The 16,045-nt window shown below is 39.0% G+C and overlaps 1 protein-coding gene across 1 annotated transcript; it reads right to left on the bottom strand.

Annotated features, from left to right (window-relative positions):
* Positions 1-793: 793 nt before the first annotated feature.
* Positions 794-13,943, bottom strand: LOC143300756 (neuralized-like protein 2). The gene is made up of 3 exons (XM_076614668.1): positions 13,851-13,943; positions 9,219-9,930; positions 794-8,130 (listed from the first exon to the last, which is right to left on the bottom strand). The coding sequence occupies exons 2-3, from the start codon at positions 9,922-9,924 to the stop codon at positions 8,009-8,011; spliced, it is 828 nt and encodes a 275-aa protein (XP_076470783.1). The 5' UTR covers positions 9,925-9,930; positions 13,851-13,943; the 3' UTR covers positions 794-8,008.
* Between the last annotated feature and the right edge of the window lie 2,102 nt (positions 13,944-16,045).

Here is a 16,045-nt window from a genome sequence, read left to right as displayed (position 1 = left end):
TACAGTATACAAAGAATAATGGAGTTGTGAAGATGGAGGCAGCACCTTTAGCACAATCAAGATTAGCCATAACTATCGGCATGTTTGTGTGTGTGTGTGTCTGTGTGTACATGCATGTGTGCATGTGTGAGTCCTTTGCTTACCTGTTCATTGTCAGGGTCTTTTTTTTTCCTACATTTTTTTTCATTTAAGGAAGGGACGTGAGTATGACATGCGTGTGAGAGTGGCTGTGTGTGTGAGAGTGTGCACGCACACGTGCATGTGTGAGGGTGTGTTTCTGTATGCGTCTGTGTCTTTTTCGTCTTTTATTTTTACTTTTTGGGGTTCCGCACGCTTGCTTTATTTGATAGTTAACTGCTGGCAGATGTCAGAAGTTACAAACACCAACAGAACCAGAACATGCTTCTTCTCATCACCTACTGTCTGCCCAGATTCATATCAGTCAGTTAACTCTTGCTCAACAATTGTCCGTCTCTCCTTCCCCCATACTCCACATTCTCTCTCTACCATTGCCATGTGTGGTATTGTAAAATTTAAATGAATAAATAAACATAAAAACAAAATACAAATACTAAATGGCACTTCTGGGGGACAATTTTAAATGTTCGTTTTGCATCCCTCTCTCTCTCTCTCTGTGTTGTGGGGGGAGGAGTGGGAGGAGGGGGCAAGGGCAAACTAAAGCAAGGAAATTGCAAATGAACACTGGTTAATGTAGAACTATGCATTGAAAATTCAAATAGGCAAACACACTCAGATATATGTATATACATGCACCAGAAGATTTTTTACACACACACACACACACATACACAGAAATGCACATGCAATGCTTTTTGGGGGTGGTTGTTGTGTGTGTGTGTGTGTGTGTGTCACAGTAAGCCCATGAATTCTCAGTCCTTTCCTAAGGCTTTCTGGCATCATCCTTGCACACAGATGTATCATTTTTTATCCCCAAATTTTAAAAAACCCTACAAAATCAAAACATACTGATCAATGTAAACAGCAACCACAACCCAGATACATTTTCATTTCAAAAAACAAAAAAAAATTCACTCTTCATCTTTTCTCAGCACTCAGGTTGGTATAACTTTCAGCACACACATACACACACACACACACACAGAGCAACACACAGCAATGCACACACACACATAAACATTCACACACACACAAAGCGAAACACAGTAATGCACACATACACACGCACACACAGAGCAACACACACTAAAAAAGCAATCATGAATACACACGCCCAGGGCAGAATATAATCATTCCACTGTGTCGTTTGGAGCTTTGTCAACAAATCCCAATTACTCTTCCAATCATTTTTCAAGACATGGGGGAAAAATTCCAATCATTTTTCAAGACATGGGGGAAAAATAAACTATCAGAAAAGGAAAGAAAAAATGAGTCATCTTCACCGAAAAGGAAAAGTAGTTATCATTCAAAAATAGCTCTTTCAGGTAATTTTCAGGGTTTTGCTGTAGTAGTATTGTTGCTGGCTGTGGTTTTGATATCAATGATAAAACTGTGGTTTTCTAAACATAAACTAAGTAATGAAATCTAACGTATAACAGCCACACAAGTTCCCTTCAAAAGATCATGAAAAGAATCTGGTCAACTTCAAAATCTTATGCAAAAAGCATCAGACAAACTATCGTACATTTGGCAAAACTGTTCAATTTCAAAACAATCCTCCAGGCTGTTCTGTCTGTCAGAAACCTGATCAGACAAACAGGCCAAGGAAAAATGTCATGTTTCATTTTTACATTTCAAATCAGCCCTTCTGACATTTTCGTTTGAAGTGCCAAAACTCGTATCTTCTGATTGTAACAACACCCAGTTAAAAAAAACTTGAGGGAGTGGTGGGATGGGGACAGCCGTGGGAAGAGGTGAATGAAGGCTGATGTTGTTGAGCATCTGGATCTGCAGAACATGAATCACTTGAATACACATACATGGTTTAAAGTGAAGACTGAACATGCACTGATCTTCACATGGCAATGATACATTCACTCCCTTAGCAGTTACACACACCTGCATTCATACACAAAGGTGCATAAAATATTACAAGCACACCACACAAAAAAAAAAATAATAATAATTATATATATATATATATATATATATGCCTATGCTCAGGCTCATGCTAGGACATGCCATCCAGAACTGACCAGTCTTTCAATTTTTCACCCGAGGATTAAAATAAAAATAACCTGCACATACAGTTAATTAAACATGAAAGTTGAAACACAAAATAAAACATAATAGCAGGCATATAAAACCCAAAATTTGCCAACAAGACTTCACACAACCTCAATACAACAAAAAATTGTATCATTTTTTTTTTTAAATACAACACAGTAAGACCCCCTAATTATCAAGTCCAGAAAAAGACAACAACAAAAAATCAATGCTCCCTGGAATGAAAATTATATATATATATATGTATTTGTGTGTGTGTGTGTGTGTGTGTGTGTGATGTTTATCACTTAGTTTAAGGACCCCCTAACAGGAGGAACAGCTAAAGATGAATGACAAGAGATGGAAGACTGACTTTTTTTTTCTTTTCGTTTTATGTGAGGTGGAGTAAGAGTTTTGCAAAAAGTGTCCTTAATCAAATAGCTTTTCCTTGAACAGTTAACAGAATTATTATCTTACTGTCTTCTACTCTGTAGCCTCCCTATCCCACCCCTCCTCCCCCTCACTTCCCATTCTCTCCCGAGGTCAGCTACACCCATACATGAACTGCACTTCGGGTTTCGGTGTTCTGTACACCTTGGCACCTCCTACCAGGTGACCACATAACAAATGAAGGAAAACCATTAGCAAACTGGTCAGTATGAGGACCTACTGACCACAGTGAAAAAAAGGAAATGAGATGGTATGGCCACAGGACAAAATCTGACAGGCTCTCCAAAACAATCCTTCAGGGAACAGCGCTGGGGGAAAAACGAAACGAGGCAGACAGCAAAAGAAGTGGGCGGAAATCAATGAGCTGCTTTGCCGAAACTCAGACCCTATCCCACGACTGCCAGAAACGGAGGATGTTAGTGATGCGTTCAGCAGTGCAGTGCCCCCACGGCCATTTCGGGACCATTGACAGCGACATACCACTGTCATCTGCAGCCAGAACAAACACCCTTGTGACCTGGTGAAAAGGTTGAGATCATTTACATGAAATGGGCAATCACTGTATGCACAACTATCCATGATACACCTATAGTATTATCTACCTTCCTATAAAACATTATAATCAAAAGTGCAGCTTTCTCTCTGTCTCTCCCTCTCTCTCTCTGTCAATAAAACACACACACACACACACATATATATATATAATTAACACTAATTCTTTCTAAAAATCTACTTATTTGAATTATTGTATTCCATTACTTTAACGTCAAAACAGATTTTTCTGTGTGAACTTCATGTTGCTCTCCCCAGGCAGAGCATGTTTCCACCTTTCTTCTTCTTTTTTTCCTGTCTGCAAGTGTATTTGTTTTACTATCAAAATGGATTTTTCCACCAGAATTTTGCCAGGTACGACAATTTTGTTGCCATGCGTTGTTACATGCACTAAGAGCATGCTACTCAAAGACCGCAGTTTTATCGTCTCATCTGAATGACAAGCATCCAGACCACCACTCAAGGTCTGGTGGAGGGGAAGAAAATTCTGGCAAATGTGGGATTCAATCCCGTGCACTCAGATTCTCTTGCTTCCAAGGCGGATGCGTAACCACTAGGCCACCACTCCACTAAAACTCCCCCTTGCCCAAGTTAACCAAGACCACAAAGTGCTGGTCAGTCACCACAGTTGTGGCAGAAACATTCCAATAACATGCTTAGAATAAACAGCAGATCTATCAAACATTGAACGAAATACAAAGAGTCATTTCCCTTCACAGAAAGTGTTGTTCAGCCTACTGTTTTCATAATGACAAGTGAAACCAAACCACTGGATCAGTACAAGAACAAGCACTTTGCCAACACATCTTTTACTTCCTCACTCAAGCCCAGGGGCAACAACCTGCAGCTTCCACCTTTAGTTTCAAGAAGGAATCAAACAAAGTGTGCAGACTTTACTGGTAAAGACAGATCTGTATAATCTGTGTAACTCACAACAGTAACACCCGTAACTGAAATGCCATCGCTCCACGCTTTTAATCTGAATCTTCAGTTGAAAATGCTTTTCTTTTTTTTTTCTTTGAACAGTTTACTTCGTTTAAATAAGTATGCAGTCTATGATCAAACCATTTAAAGGACAAACAGCTGGGATGACTTCAGCTGCTTCCACTTCATGTCAGTCAATCTCATCCTCCTTTTCTCTTTTGAGTTTTGAACATGTATACACATCCAGCACACACACACACACACACACACACACACACACACACACATACAGAGGCATGCGCACACATATACAAACAAGCATGCACCGATTGGCATGCATACACACTAAAGCTAGACGTACATTAATAATAATATGCACAAAAAACGGACATATATGTATGTATAATAATACATGTTTATACTTTTGAATTTGAAAGACTGCACAAATTATGCATCATGTGCCACCAACTGTCACATGAATATATAGTGCCACACTTCAGTTTAAGTAGCCAGTCAAAAAGCAGTGAATCAAAAAACCTGCAAACCAAACATCACCATCACAACAATTTGAACAAAGGAAAGGAAAAAACACATTGCTTAAGTGACTCAGTGACTGTTCTGATTCATCAAATGTATCCATAGGATTACACCACCTCTCTATGAACAATGAAATTATAATAACCATAATGACTAAGATCTAATCATGTGCATGTAATTATAAAGCAGTTCCACAATCTGCATTATGACTGGGAAGCCAAGCATGAACTGATGAAACATGTTTACATGACAAATTCTCAGTTAACAATATCTAGCCAATTTCATTTTCTCATAGCATCCTGCTCTCCAGACTATAATTAAGGTAAATTGTGTTTTCTAACACCATTAACAGTCTCAAATGTTAACCATTTAACTCTAGGAATTAATTGATTCCTATTTTGGTAATGCCTGGCTTGGAAATGCTCCTGGAAGACTGCACATATAACACTCTAACAATCAAACTAACTTTTTTTTTCAGTACCATTAAAAAACTTCTTTTTTTTCATTCACTGATTCAGTGAGAACACTGCATTTAAAACCTGCTTTAAACTGATCAAACTGAAGCCCTGATTTCCAGATTTTCACTATTTCAGTGCTCTTTTTCAACCATGCCATATGATACAGATCCCAGTCTCCTGAAACTGTAAGCAAAGTCTGAGCTCTCTCTCTCTCTCTTCAACCCTCTGTCACATCTGTCTGCCATCGAAAATTGAAAATTTAATAGTGATACAGTTTTGATGCTTATAAATTTCTTTTCAGCTCATTCTGGTTGTGGCAGACTCATGACTCGGTTTCTCTACTTAACCAGCTGCAAGTATGGTTGCCTGGGTTACAGTCTTCCTGTACCACACAATGCTCACGTCTGTTCCCCATTGAACGATATGCAGCATTCATGTACTTGAACTACTTTATCATAAACCAAACATCTTTTTCCTTCCCCACTATCATTCATCCAAGGACTACCACTGCCAGTATACATTTTTTTTTCTCATATCAAATGGGGATGAGGGGTGATGCATGCATGACAAACCAACATGAGGGTGAAGAACAACATGAAGCATCCTCTATCATTATAATCATTATTGCACGAGAAAGATGCTGAACTGATTTTATCACAACTAACAAATCATTAATCATTGACAAGTTACTGTAAGAGTACATACTTATCAAAAGTTTTTGTTTTGGTTTGGTTTGGGGTTTTTTTTCAGAAAGAAAGAGAAATGGAAAAAATGAAAAGTTAAAGTGACAAAGAAAATTAGGTTTTCATTACTGTTTTACATACGAGTACAAAGCATTATACTTGGGGAAAGAAAGCCCAGTTTAACTTTAAAGCAAAAAACAAACAAACAAACAAAACAAACAAAACCAAAAAAATCACACACACAATGAAGGAAGTGGGGGAGGGGGGTAAGATTTTCTTTTAATGCATACAACTTTCAGTACCCAGAATGACTTTTTTTCAAAGACACCTTTTCATAATCCTATGGCATCTCTCATTTACCACAACCAACCCTTTTTTATGTTCACAAACCTTACATACACAAAACCATGAAACAAACTCATTTCCAACCATACAAAAGGAGTACATTTATCCAACTTTCCTTTGACTCACAAAGCTCTACATCACAGTGTCAGTGTGCAGCAACTACCCACTCCTGGCTGAAAGATCGACAGATGTAAAGAATAAGAACCAAAGGTGAATAAAAGATAAAGACATGTAAAGAGCTAATAATAAGAATAATAATAATAATAATGGTATTTATATAGCGCTGAATCTTGTGCAGAGACAAATCAAAGTGCTTTCGCACCAGTCATTCACACGCATGCATAACTCTAAAACTGTAGAAACTAAACACAAGGAAGGGCAGGCAAGGGAGGCTATTCTGGGAAGAGGTGGGTTTTAAGGCCAGACTTGAAAGAGCTGAGAGTGGAGACTTGACGAAGCGAAAGAGGAAGTTCATTCCAATCGCAAGGTCCAGAGAGAGAGGAAGAACGGCAGCCAACAGTCGAGTGTTTGAATCTGAATTTATCCAATATTTTCAAAAAGTTACTTTTGCCAGGCCCCTCTCTTTAACTTTTCATCATCTGCTGTTCTGAGAATGCATTTTGCACTCTTGTAAATTTGCCATACAATGTTTTACAAATAAATTTTCTACTTGCAGTAACACATCGCAAAAATCAAAGTTTAAAGGAGTGGAGGTGGTTTGGGTGTTTTTTTTGTTTTGTTTTTTTGTTTGTTTTTTGTTTTTGTTTTTTTCCGTTTGGTGGTTGTTTTTTGTTTGGTTAGTTGGTTGGTTTTTTGGGGTTTTTTGTTGGTTTGTTTTTTAAACTCAAGTTTACAGTACCTATCACTTGAATATCAAGAAAGGACTGCAAAAGTCAAAAGGCTTTATTTTCTTTTTCTGCAACTTACACTGTTTGATTTATAAAGATCGTAGAAAACATTTTTGTAAACATTTATAAATGAAAAAAAAATCCTTCCATTACATTTGATCCGGAATCTAAACAGCAGAATGACTGCAGGGCAACAAAATGACAAACGTCTTAGAAATTTCTGGAATTATGAGCGACTTTTCCAGTCTTGATTGATGGCGCTGTGAGTATTTGGGGCAACCTCTGATGTCAGCATACCAGACTCAGTCAGTCAGTGTGTACTGGAAAACATTAAAAAAATTCACGCACAGCGAAATGACCTCAAGTTTAAGTTTCCAGTGCATTGTAATAACTGGACACCATGATTGAACAAATTTTGGCAAGACAGATCTAAGTAAGCTTAATACAAAAAAAACAAAAAACCAGTGCTGCAAAATTACACACTTGAACTACTTCAACCACCAAAACTTAGCAGCAAGATGCCATTCATTTAATAACAATGGAAATGCTGAGCACACATTTGTTATTTATTATCCAGTGAACATGGGATTTAATATTTCTTCCACCATCTCCAGCCATCTCAACAAAGCCTGTGCAGAATCTACAATAATGCTGTCAACTAATCAAGCCAAACAACATTTTCTTATGACTTAATTTATGACACAATTTATCAGCTGAAATCAATCTACAGGCCTTAACTACTTAGTTTTAACATGACTGCTTATTACTGGCACCAGCACTTTCTTCTTTTTCTTTCTTTCACATCTAAAGATCTGTCATGTACCTGAACAGGTAAGAGCAACAGGAAGGAGGGGGGAAGAAGTTCATGCGACATTTTCTGGTCTATTTCAACAACAGAAAGTATTATGATTAAACGGATTATTTCAAGATAACAAGTGGACCTCAAGCTCGATGGAACAGAACAAAATATATATCATTAAAATCAACAAGATCTCCAGTCTATCTAAGCACAAACAAACAAACAAGACTATGTTTCCATGTCGTAACTTAGAAATTGAAGGACTTTTTTGGGCAATGGCAGCTTGTTAATATCACTCTTGTCAATCAGCTGAAGTATGCGATCCCGGCAAGCATTCTGAAGCGTGGTCACTGCAAACAGATGAGAGAAAAGTATTCATGAAAATGGATCACAAGGTATTCTGAGAGAGAGCACTGTATTAATTTGTAAATTATGAAACAAGCAGACTTTCAAAGTTATTTTTTCCACAGGTGTGTGGAACGCACTCTTTTTCATCAATCATCATAATTCATTAAACAGATACACCTCTAATTTCTAAACTATTAATTGTAATGGTAATCAAATCAATTACATGACAAGATCCACATCTTTCCTCTTGGAATGAGTAGCGTTCACAGCAAGGAAAAAACATTTACTCTGCCAGTCACAAAGAGAAGTGAAGATGAACAAATGTGGATATAGCCAACCGCATCCACCGTAAGGAAAACAATCTTTAGAAGCAAATAATAGGGTACAATAGCTAAGTGGTTAAAGCATTGGACTTTCAGTCTGACTCTTCTGAGGTTCCCTGGTTCGAATCTCCATAACAGCCCTGGTGGGTAAAGGGTGGAGATTTTTCTGATCTCCCAGGTAAACATATGTGCAGACCTGCTCATGCCTGAACCCCCTTCATGTGAATACGCACACAGCAGATCAAATACGCACATTAAAGACCCTGTAATCCATGTCAGCGTTTGGCGGGTTATGAAAACAAAATCATACCCAGCATGCACACCCCTGAAAACAGAGTATGGATGGCTACATGGCAGGGTAAGTAAACAAAACGGTCACAGTACTCATACATGTAAAATGTTACATGTCTGAGTGTGTATCATGTGTGCATGCCTGAAATCTAATCGACTGACGCAGGAAACAAATGATGAGCACCCAATGGCAGCTGTCAGTCGCTCTGCCCAGGCAGACAGCCTGTTGTGCAAATGACCCCTGAGTCTGTAGAGCACTAAAGACTTAGAGTGTGGTCTCCGACCGAGGACAGTATATATAAGTATCCATAATTATCATCATCATCATCAAAAGTAACTGAACACGTCAAAACCATGCATTCTCTGTAAATTATGAAGCTCTCATGAAACTGTATACAAAAACCTTAAAAAAACCTTACAAAGAAAAGAAAAAAAAGACCCAAAACGTCTGCCCACCAACCCACACAAAAACTCACCTCCGTACAGTTGCACAATGCGAACCTGCTTGGTCGTACCGTACACATCCACCACAGCAAACAGAGGCCCGTTGCGGTATGGAATCGCCTCTTCTGATGGACCCTGGTCCTCCCCATTGAAGATGAAATGCATACGAGCCACATCGTTCGTCACTTTGAACATGATCCCGATTCGGCTACCCACATCCGTCGGCAGTATGCTGTCCTGCACCAACTCTATCCCGGGACCTTCGCGGGGCCCCAGCCTGTCCAGAACCCGCTCCCTCAACCCAGTCTGGCACACCGGCTGCAACACACTGCGGTGCACCTTGCCACGAGGGGTCAGTATCACATCCGAGGAACCCAGCGCCGACACGAAGGACGAACTCTCCTCCCCCCCGTTGCCCGTGCTGGTGTATCGGCGGTTGTGAGTCTTGGTGACGGCTGCAATCCACGACCGGCCCATGTTGGCCAAGTCCGGCAGCGCGTACTGGGGCAGTTCAAAGTGTTCCTCAGGGCACAGCTGGGTCAGCCCCACCCGCAGGTGGCCGCTCCACCCACGCTCCGTCTTCTCGATTTCCAGGAGGAAGATCTCCCCAGGCATCAGCGGCTTCTCGCTAAAGACCAGCGCGTGGGCGAAGCTGGTCTCTCTGTATGCCACCATGTTGTCATTGGACAGGCGGATGTTTTGCCCATGGTAAGGGTGGAAACACGTTGTTGGCTTCATTGGGGCCTGTTCACAGGATGTACATGTTTCTTAATTATATATTTCATGTTTGTATTGTAAGCAAAAGCAACATGACCACATGTGATTTTCTCTTTGGAGATCTACAGATCTACAACAAAGTTGACTTGGCTTGGTGTCAACCTGTACCAAAGAAAACACTTGTTACTTTATAAAGAAGCAAATTATTACTATTTTCACAGACATCATATTCATAATCATAACATATGATATAATACTATTGGTAATATACTGTGTTTACCGAGAATGATAAAAAAAACCCTGCTTTTTCAGTACACATGAATCTATCTACCATTCTACAAGAATGTAGGAAGTGAATCATATTAATAAAGTTTTGTTGTCTGGTTCTTGATTCAAGTACAAAAGTTTTATGTGTGTGTGTGTGTGTGTGTGTGTGTGTGCGCGTGCGCATATAATGCAAGCAAGTAGGGGAAGGCGGAGACAGGCCATGAATGGTGCTAGGGGCAGGGAAAGTAAAAGACAAACTGACAAAGAGGGGCTTAAAATTAAACATAAAGTATTTGACTGCAACCAAAGCAAGAACTGGCCATTTCTTTTCTTTTCTTTTTTTTTTTTTAACACAATTACATATCTAATTCTCCAAAAAATTTGGGGAACAATGCTCAATCACTGAATCAGTCAATACACAAGTAGTTGAAGAACTATGTTTACATTTAAGATCCAAACCCCCCACCCCCACAACTATATTCTGCATGATCACAAAGTGGAGAGGAGCTCTAGAAAACTAATGATTTGTTGTGCATTAGTACTCATTAGCATTCTATGTAAAAGCAAGTTTTTAAATAAAGTGTTCATCCTGTCAGAGCAAAAGCAGCACACACCTGTCAGTTGACCCATCAGTCTAAATTTCTGTCAACACCAACTTCCAGGGGTCAAGTGTGCTGCTTTTTCATTTCAAACACATTTCCTTTCATGATGTAAGTCAGAAGTGGATGCACACACAAGCAGAAATGGCTTACGGTCATTTCGCCCCCATGTCAGTTCGCCCCCAACCAGTTCGCCCACGAGCTGGTCAGTTCACCCCAAAGGTCATTTCACCCCATTCGCAGTCATTTCGCCCCAACCAGTTCATAAAATAAAATGTTTGACTGTGTATTCTTTTCTTTGAATTCATGGAAGGCTAGTGCTAATAATAATTATGGCCAAATCAGGGAGTGGCTCGAAAACTGAACTGGTTCAGTATAATCACATGTAAGCCACACCATCTGCTAAGTTTATCCCTTAAGTTAAACTAAGGAGAGACAAGCCTGCTAAAGCAAATAGGCCTACATAGCCTACAGCCTAATGAAATATAGCATTGAACTTAAGACTGCAGAATCGGTTGGTGCAAATTCAGTTGCTTCAGTGTAGTTATTGCTCCACACACATGAGCAATGCTAAGAACACAGAAAACAGAAACAGGCGCGAAGTACAAATTATACAAATATTGCTGGCCAAGATTCATACAATCCAACATAATTCTGAAGTTAAAGAGACAAGAGGCATGGATCAAATGATCAACAAGACTAGACACTGATAGTAAACTGTAAAGTAATTATTTGAGAAGTCGCAAAAGAAGATATATGATCATAGCGGTAAGGATTGATCAAAATGGAAGGGCTGGAAGAGTTTTGGAAATGTTGTATCCACAGTTTTGTAAAAAGTATTATAAAAGAAAAAAAAAAGAACCCCTAACCCTGTGTGTATGTATGTATGTAAATAAAAACATAAAAAGTACATTCTGTTTTTGTTATTGGAGGAACAGAGCACCATAACACTCACTGAAATAAGCCAGGCAGCTAAGGGCAAAAAGATGGCAAAGGGAACAAACTGACAAGGGCATACTGGCAATGAGGCGAACTGGCTGGGGGTTAACTGACAATGGGGTGAAGCGACCAGACCAGAGACCGTAGTAACAAGTAATAAATTGTTCTTGCCAATCCGTGTCTGTTTCTTTTAAATATGCTTATCAATATCAATCAAAATAAACAATATGCCTCACTTCTTTCAATCACTCTCTCTCTCTGTCTCTCTCTCTCTTTCATCCCATACCACCTCTGTCTCTAGTCAAGTCGGTCAAAGCTATGTCTCACAATAACCTGAATAACACATTGTATACCAACACAATCACTGTGAATAATCATACAACTTTAAGAAACTGATATTCATATTGTATGGAATCAATGGACATTATAAACAATCGTTTTTCAAGTTATGTGGATAATGATTGATCATATTGTGGAGTGATGGCATAGAGGTAACGCGTCCGCCTAGGAAGTGAGACAATCTGAATGCACTGGTTCGAATCACAGCTCAGCCACCGATATTTTCTCCCCCTCCACTAGACCTTGAGTGGTGGTCTCGACGCTAGTCATTCGGATGAGACAATAAACCGAGGTCCCGTGTGCAGCATGCACTCAGCGCATGTAAAAGAACCTGTGGCAAGAAATGGGTTGTTCCTGGCAAAATTCTGTAGAAAATCCAGTTTGAATTTCAACAGGAAAAACAAATAAAACTGCACGCAGGAAAAAATACCCAAAAAAATCACAGAATCACAGAAATGTTTGGCTATAGTATAGGCTAAAAGCCTTTTGCCCTCATAATCAGTGTCCATTTATGTGCTTTTGAATCACTTGTTGTGAACAGACCCTTGTTTAAATCTGGCATAGTGTATACTATATTTATCTACAGCTCAATAAAGATTTAACTCTGTGGAAAATACATGGTTCTTAAACTTTTTGTCAATGTGATTTTTGAAGGCGTTTACCGATGGTGCATTGATGGTGTCATAGGAAAGGTTATTCCACAGATTCATGATACGGTTAGTAAAGAACTTGCGGAACTGGTTAGTTACGAAATTAGTTTTGTTTATTTTGAAGTTGTGCCCTCGAGTTTATCGTAGTTAGCCATAGTAAACAAGGAAGAGGTGGTGGAAGGATCATAAATATTGTGCAAGGATCATAAATGGGTGGCACTGTAGTGTAGCAAGGCGCTCTCCCTGGGGACAGCAGCCCGAATTTCACATTCTTCTTCCCGTTACACGACCAACATCGACTTGCCGATGACTCTGTCGTGGTTCATGCATGCTGGGTATTTTCGTGTTTCCATAACCCACCGAACACTGACATGCATTACAGGATCTTTAACGTGCGTATTTGATTTTCTGCGTGCATATACACACGAAGGGGGTTCAGGCACTAGCAGGTCTGCACATATGTTGACCTGGGAGATCGGAAAAATCTCCACCCTTTACCCACCAGGCGCTGTTACCGAGATTCGAACCCGGGACCCTCAGATTGAAAGTCCAACGCTTTAACCACTCGGCTATTGCGCCCGTCATTGAGAAATCTGCTGTGATAAAAAGAAATACAAATAAAAATTGTACAAATATAATACTTCTTGCTTATCCACTTAATGCTTAAAGAACTTCCAGTCTGTCAGTAAAGCACATGTTTTTGTTTGATGGGTCAGACTCCAATCCAGTCGGAAGACGGAATGTTTAATAGGTTGTGTAAAAATTAACGATTTTTTTTACAAAAGAAATATGTCATTTTTTTCTGTATCGTCAGTTGTGTTGTTCTTGACAATCTTCCACGGTGCTGAAATCTGCCAGTTGTACAAGTTTATAATCAAGTTTCTGCAGGACTGGTAATAATATAATAGTAGCAGATGTTATTCAGCACCACCAGCACATAATATAAAATCGTCGAGATATTTTCCTCTAGATTCCTTAGTACTGATCCAAATACTGAAACAGTACGCTGAGTCGAAAAACCGGACACCCCGTCTTTTAAAGTCGACATCCAGTGCCAGGCCTCTTCGTGACATTCGGTCTTAACGGTTGCAGCCAAGCACAACTATATTTCTAACTTACGTATGCACAAAACGTAATCATCAGACGCACCTACCTGATTTTAACAGATCTAGTTTGATGCAGCAAAATCAAAACAATAATTTCTTTTCAGCCTTGTTCTGGCCCAAACACACTCATGTTGGAAAATGACTCTTTCGTCGTATTTCCGGTTGGTGGAATGTTTGCATTCGCTTCCTATGCAAGCAGCATATGTGTCAATTTAAGCACGTGCGCACACACACACACACACACACACACACACAGGGGAGACACAGAGGGAGATGGGGGTTGGGTGGGGGTGGTGGTGGAAAGAAATCCCTCCACGGCACGCTGGTTTTGTTTGCAGTGTGGCTATTTATAGCCCAACTTTGTGCCAATGCAAGACAAGTCGACTGGGAAGAACACCGTGATGTGTATGCATGCAATGGGGGTGTGCGTTGAGTTTCACAATTGCACAAGTATGTATTCCCATACAACACACACACACACACACACACACACACACACTGACCCGGGACACACCTGACACTGACGACGGACATACACACACTGGCCGTCATATCACGGCACACTGACGCTGGGACGCACATTCCTATATAGACTTCCGAGCCGTGAGCTATCACAATACCCAAAATACAGACATACGCACATACCACACCCCCAATACTCACACACACACACACACACACACACACACACACACACACACACACACACACACACACACACACGCATTTCGACATGCAGGTATGTTCACAAAACTTTATAAAAAAAATAAAAAATAGAAAAAAAATTTAAAAATCGGTATACGAGGCAGGTGCTTCAATTTAACAAAAAGTTTGTTTTCAGACACAAAAATCTGCACCCGTAATGAAAATGGATTCTCCCCTTCAATCTATGTTCGAAGAGGAATACTACAGGGAAATACACTGAGCCCCACGTTATTCAATATATTTATAAATGATATTGTTCATTGGCTCCCAGATACCGATTCGCCAACAGTTAGTCATTCTCAAAACAAAAGTATCTCTTGTCTTTTATATGCTGATGACTTAGTATTACTTTTAAAATCTAAACATGGCCTACAGCTGAAACTAAACCAGTTACATTTATACTGTAAACAATGGGGTACTGAAATCAATAGAGGCAAAAGAAAAGTTGTCAATTTTCGAGATCAAAACCACGAGCTCGAATGTTTTTTTAAATGTGGAACAGAAATTATAGAAACAACAGAACAATATAAATACCTGGGAATAATATTCCATAAATCAGGCAATTTTGAAAAGGCTATGGAACATCTGGCAAAACAAGGTAATAAAGCTTCTCATATTCTTAAAAGATATTTCAAGAATGAAAACATAAGCATACATATAATATCAAAATTATTTGATAGTCTCGTTTCACCAATACTAACGTATGGAGCAGAAATATGGTTCCCCACTTGTGAACTAAAAGCATATGCTACTTTTACCTTTGACAAACTATATAACCATTGTCTCATGAACAAATTTCCTCATGAGCATGTTCATCTAAACTTTTTAAAACAAATACTGGGTGCCCACCAAAAAGCCACAAATTTAGCAATACTTGGTGAAATAGGTAAATACCCCTTAAGTTTAAAAGTGATTTGTCAAATAATGAAATTTTGGTTTCACATAACACAGGCACGAGAAAATTCGTATATCAAAATTGTGTATGATGACATGCTTACAGAGGAAACAAAACAGCGAACATGGATTAATTTCGTTGAAATTCTATTACAGAATCTTGATTTAGGACATGTTTGGAATAATCAGTCAACATTCAATATTCATAGACTTAGCCACGTTATAATGAATAAACTAGAATATGGATATGTTTTATTTTGGAAGAGAAACAAATCTGAAAATAAATCTAAACTACTGTTCTATAATAAAATTACTCGTGAATACAGAACCGAGCCTTATTTCAAGTGCTTGAAGGAAATCTTAATTATAATCAAAAACAATCATAGTGCAAATTAAGAATATCCTGTCATGATTTAGCAATAGAAAAAGGCCGATATTTCAACATTCCAAAAGAAAGGAGACTATGTTTACAACTGATGTCAAACAATAGAGGATGAATTTCATTTCTTAGATGACTGCGAATTATACAAAGAAATTAGAATAGAATTCATTCAAAAAATTCAAAATTACATTCCAAATATTATTAAACCCAGTCAGCTAATACTGGAAGACAAACTTGTGGGACTGTTTGGGAAATTTGTCA

Source organism: Babylonia areolata, chromosome 26 (assembly GCF_041734735.1).
Source record: "Babylonia areolata isolate BAREFJ2019XMU chromosome 26, ASM4173473v1, whole genome shotgun sequence".
Lineage (NCBI taxonomy): Eukaryota > Metazoa > Mollusca > Gastropoda > Neogastropoda > Buccinidae > Babylonia > Babylonia areolata.
Note: the sequence above shows the minus strand (reverse complement) of the source record. Positions and strands in the feature narration are given on the sequence as shown.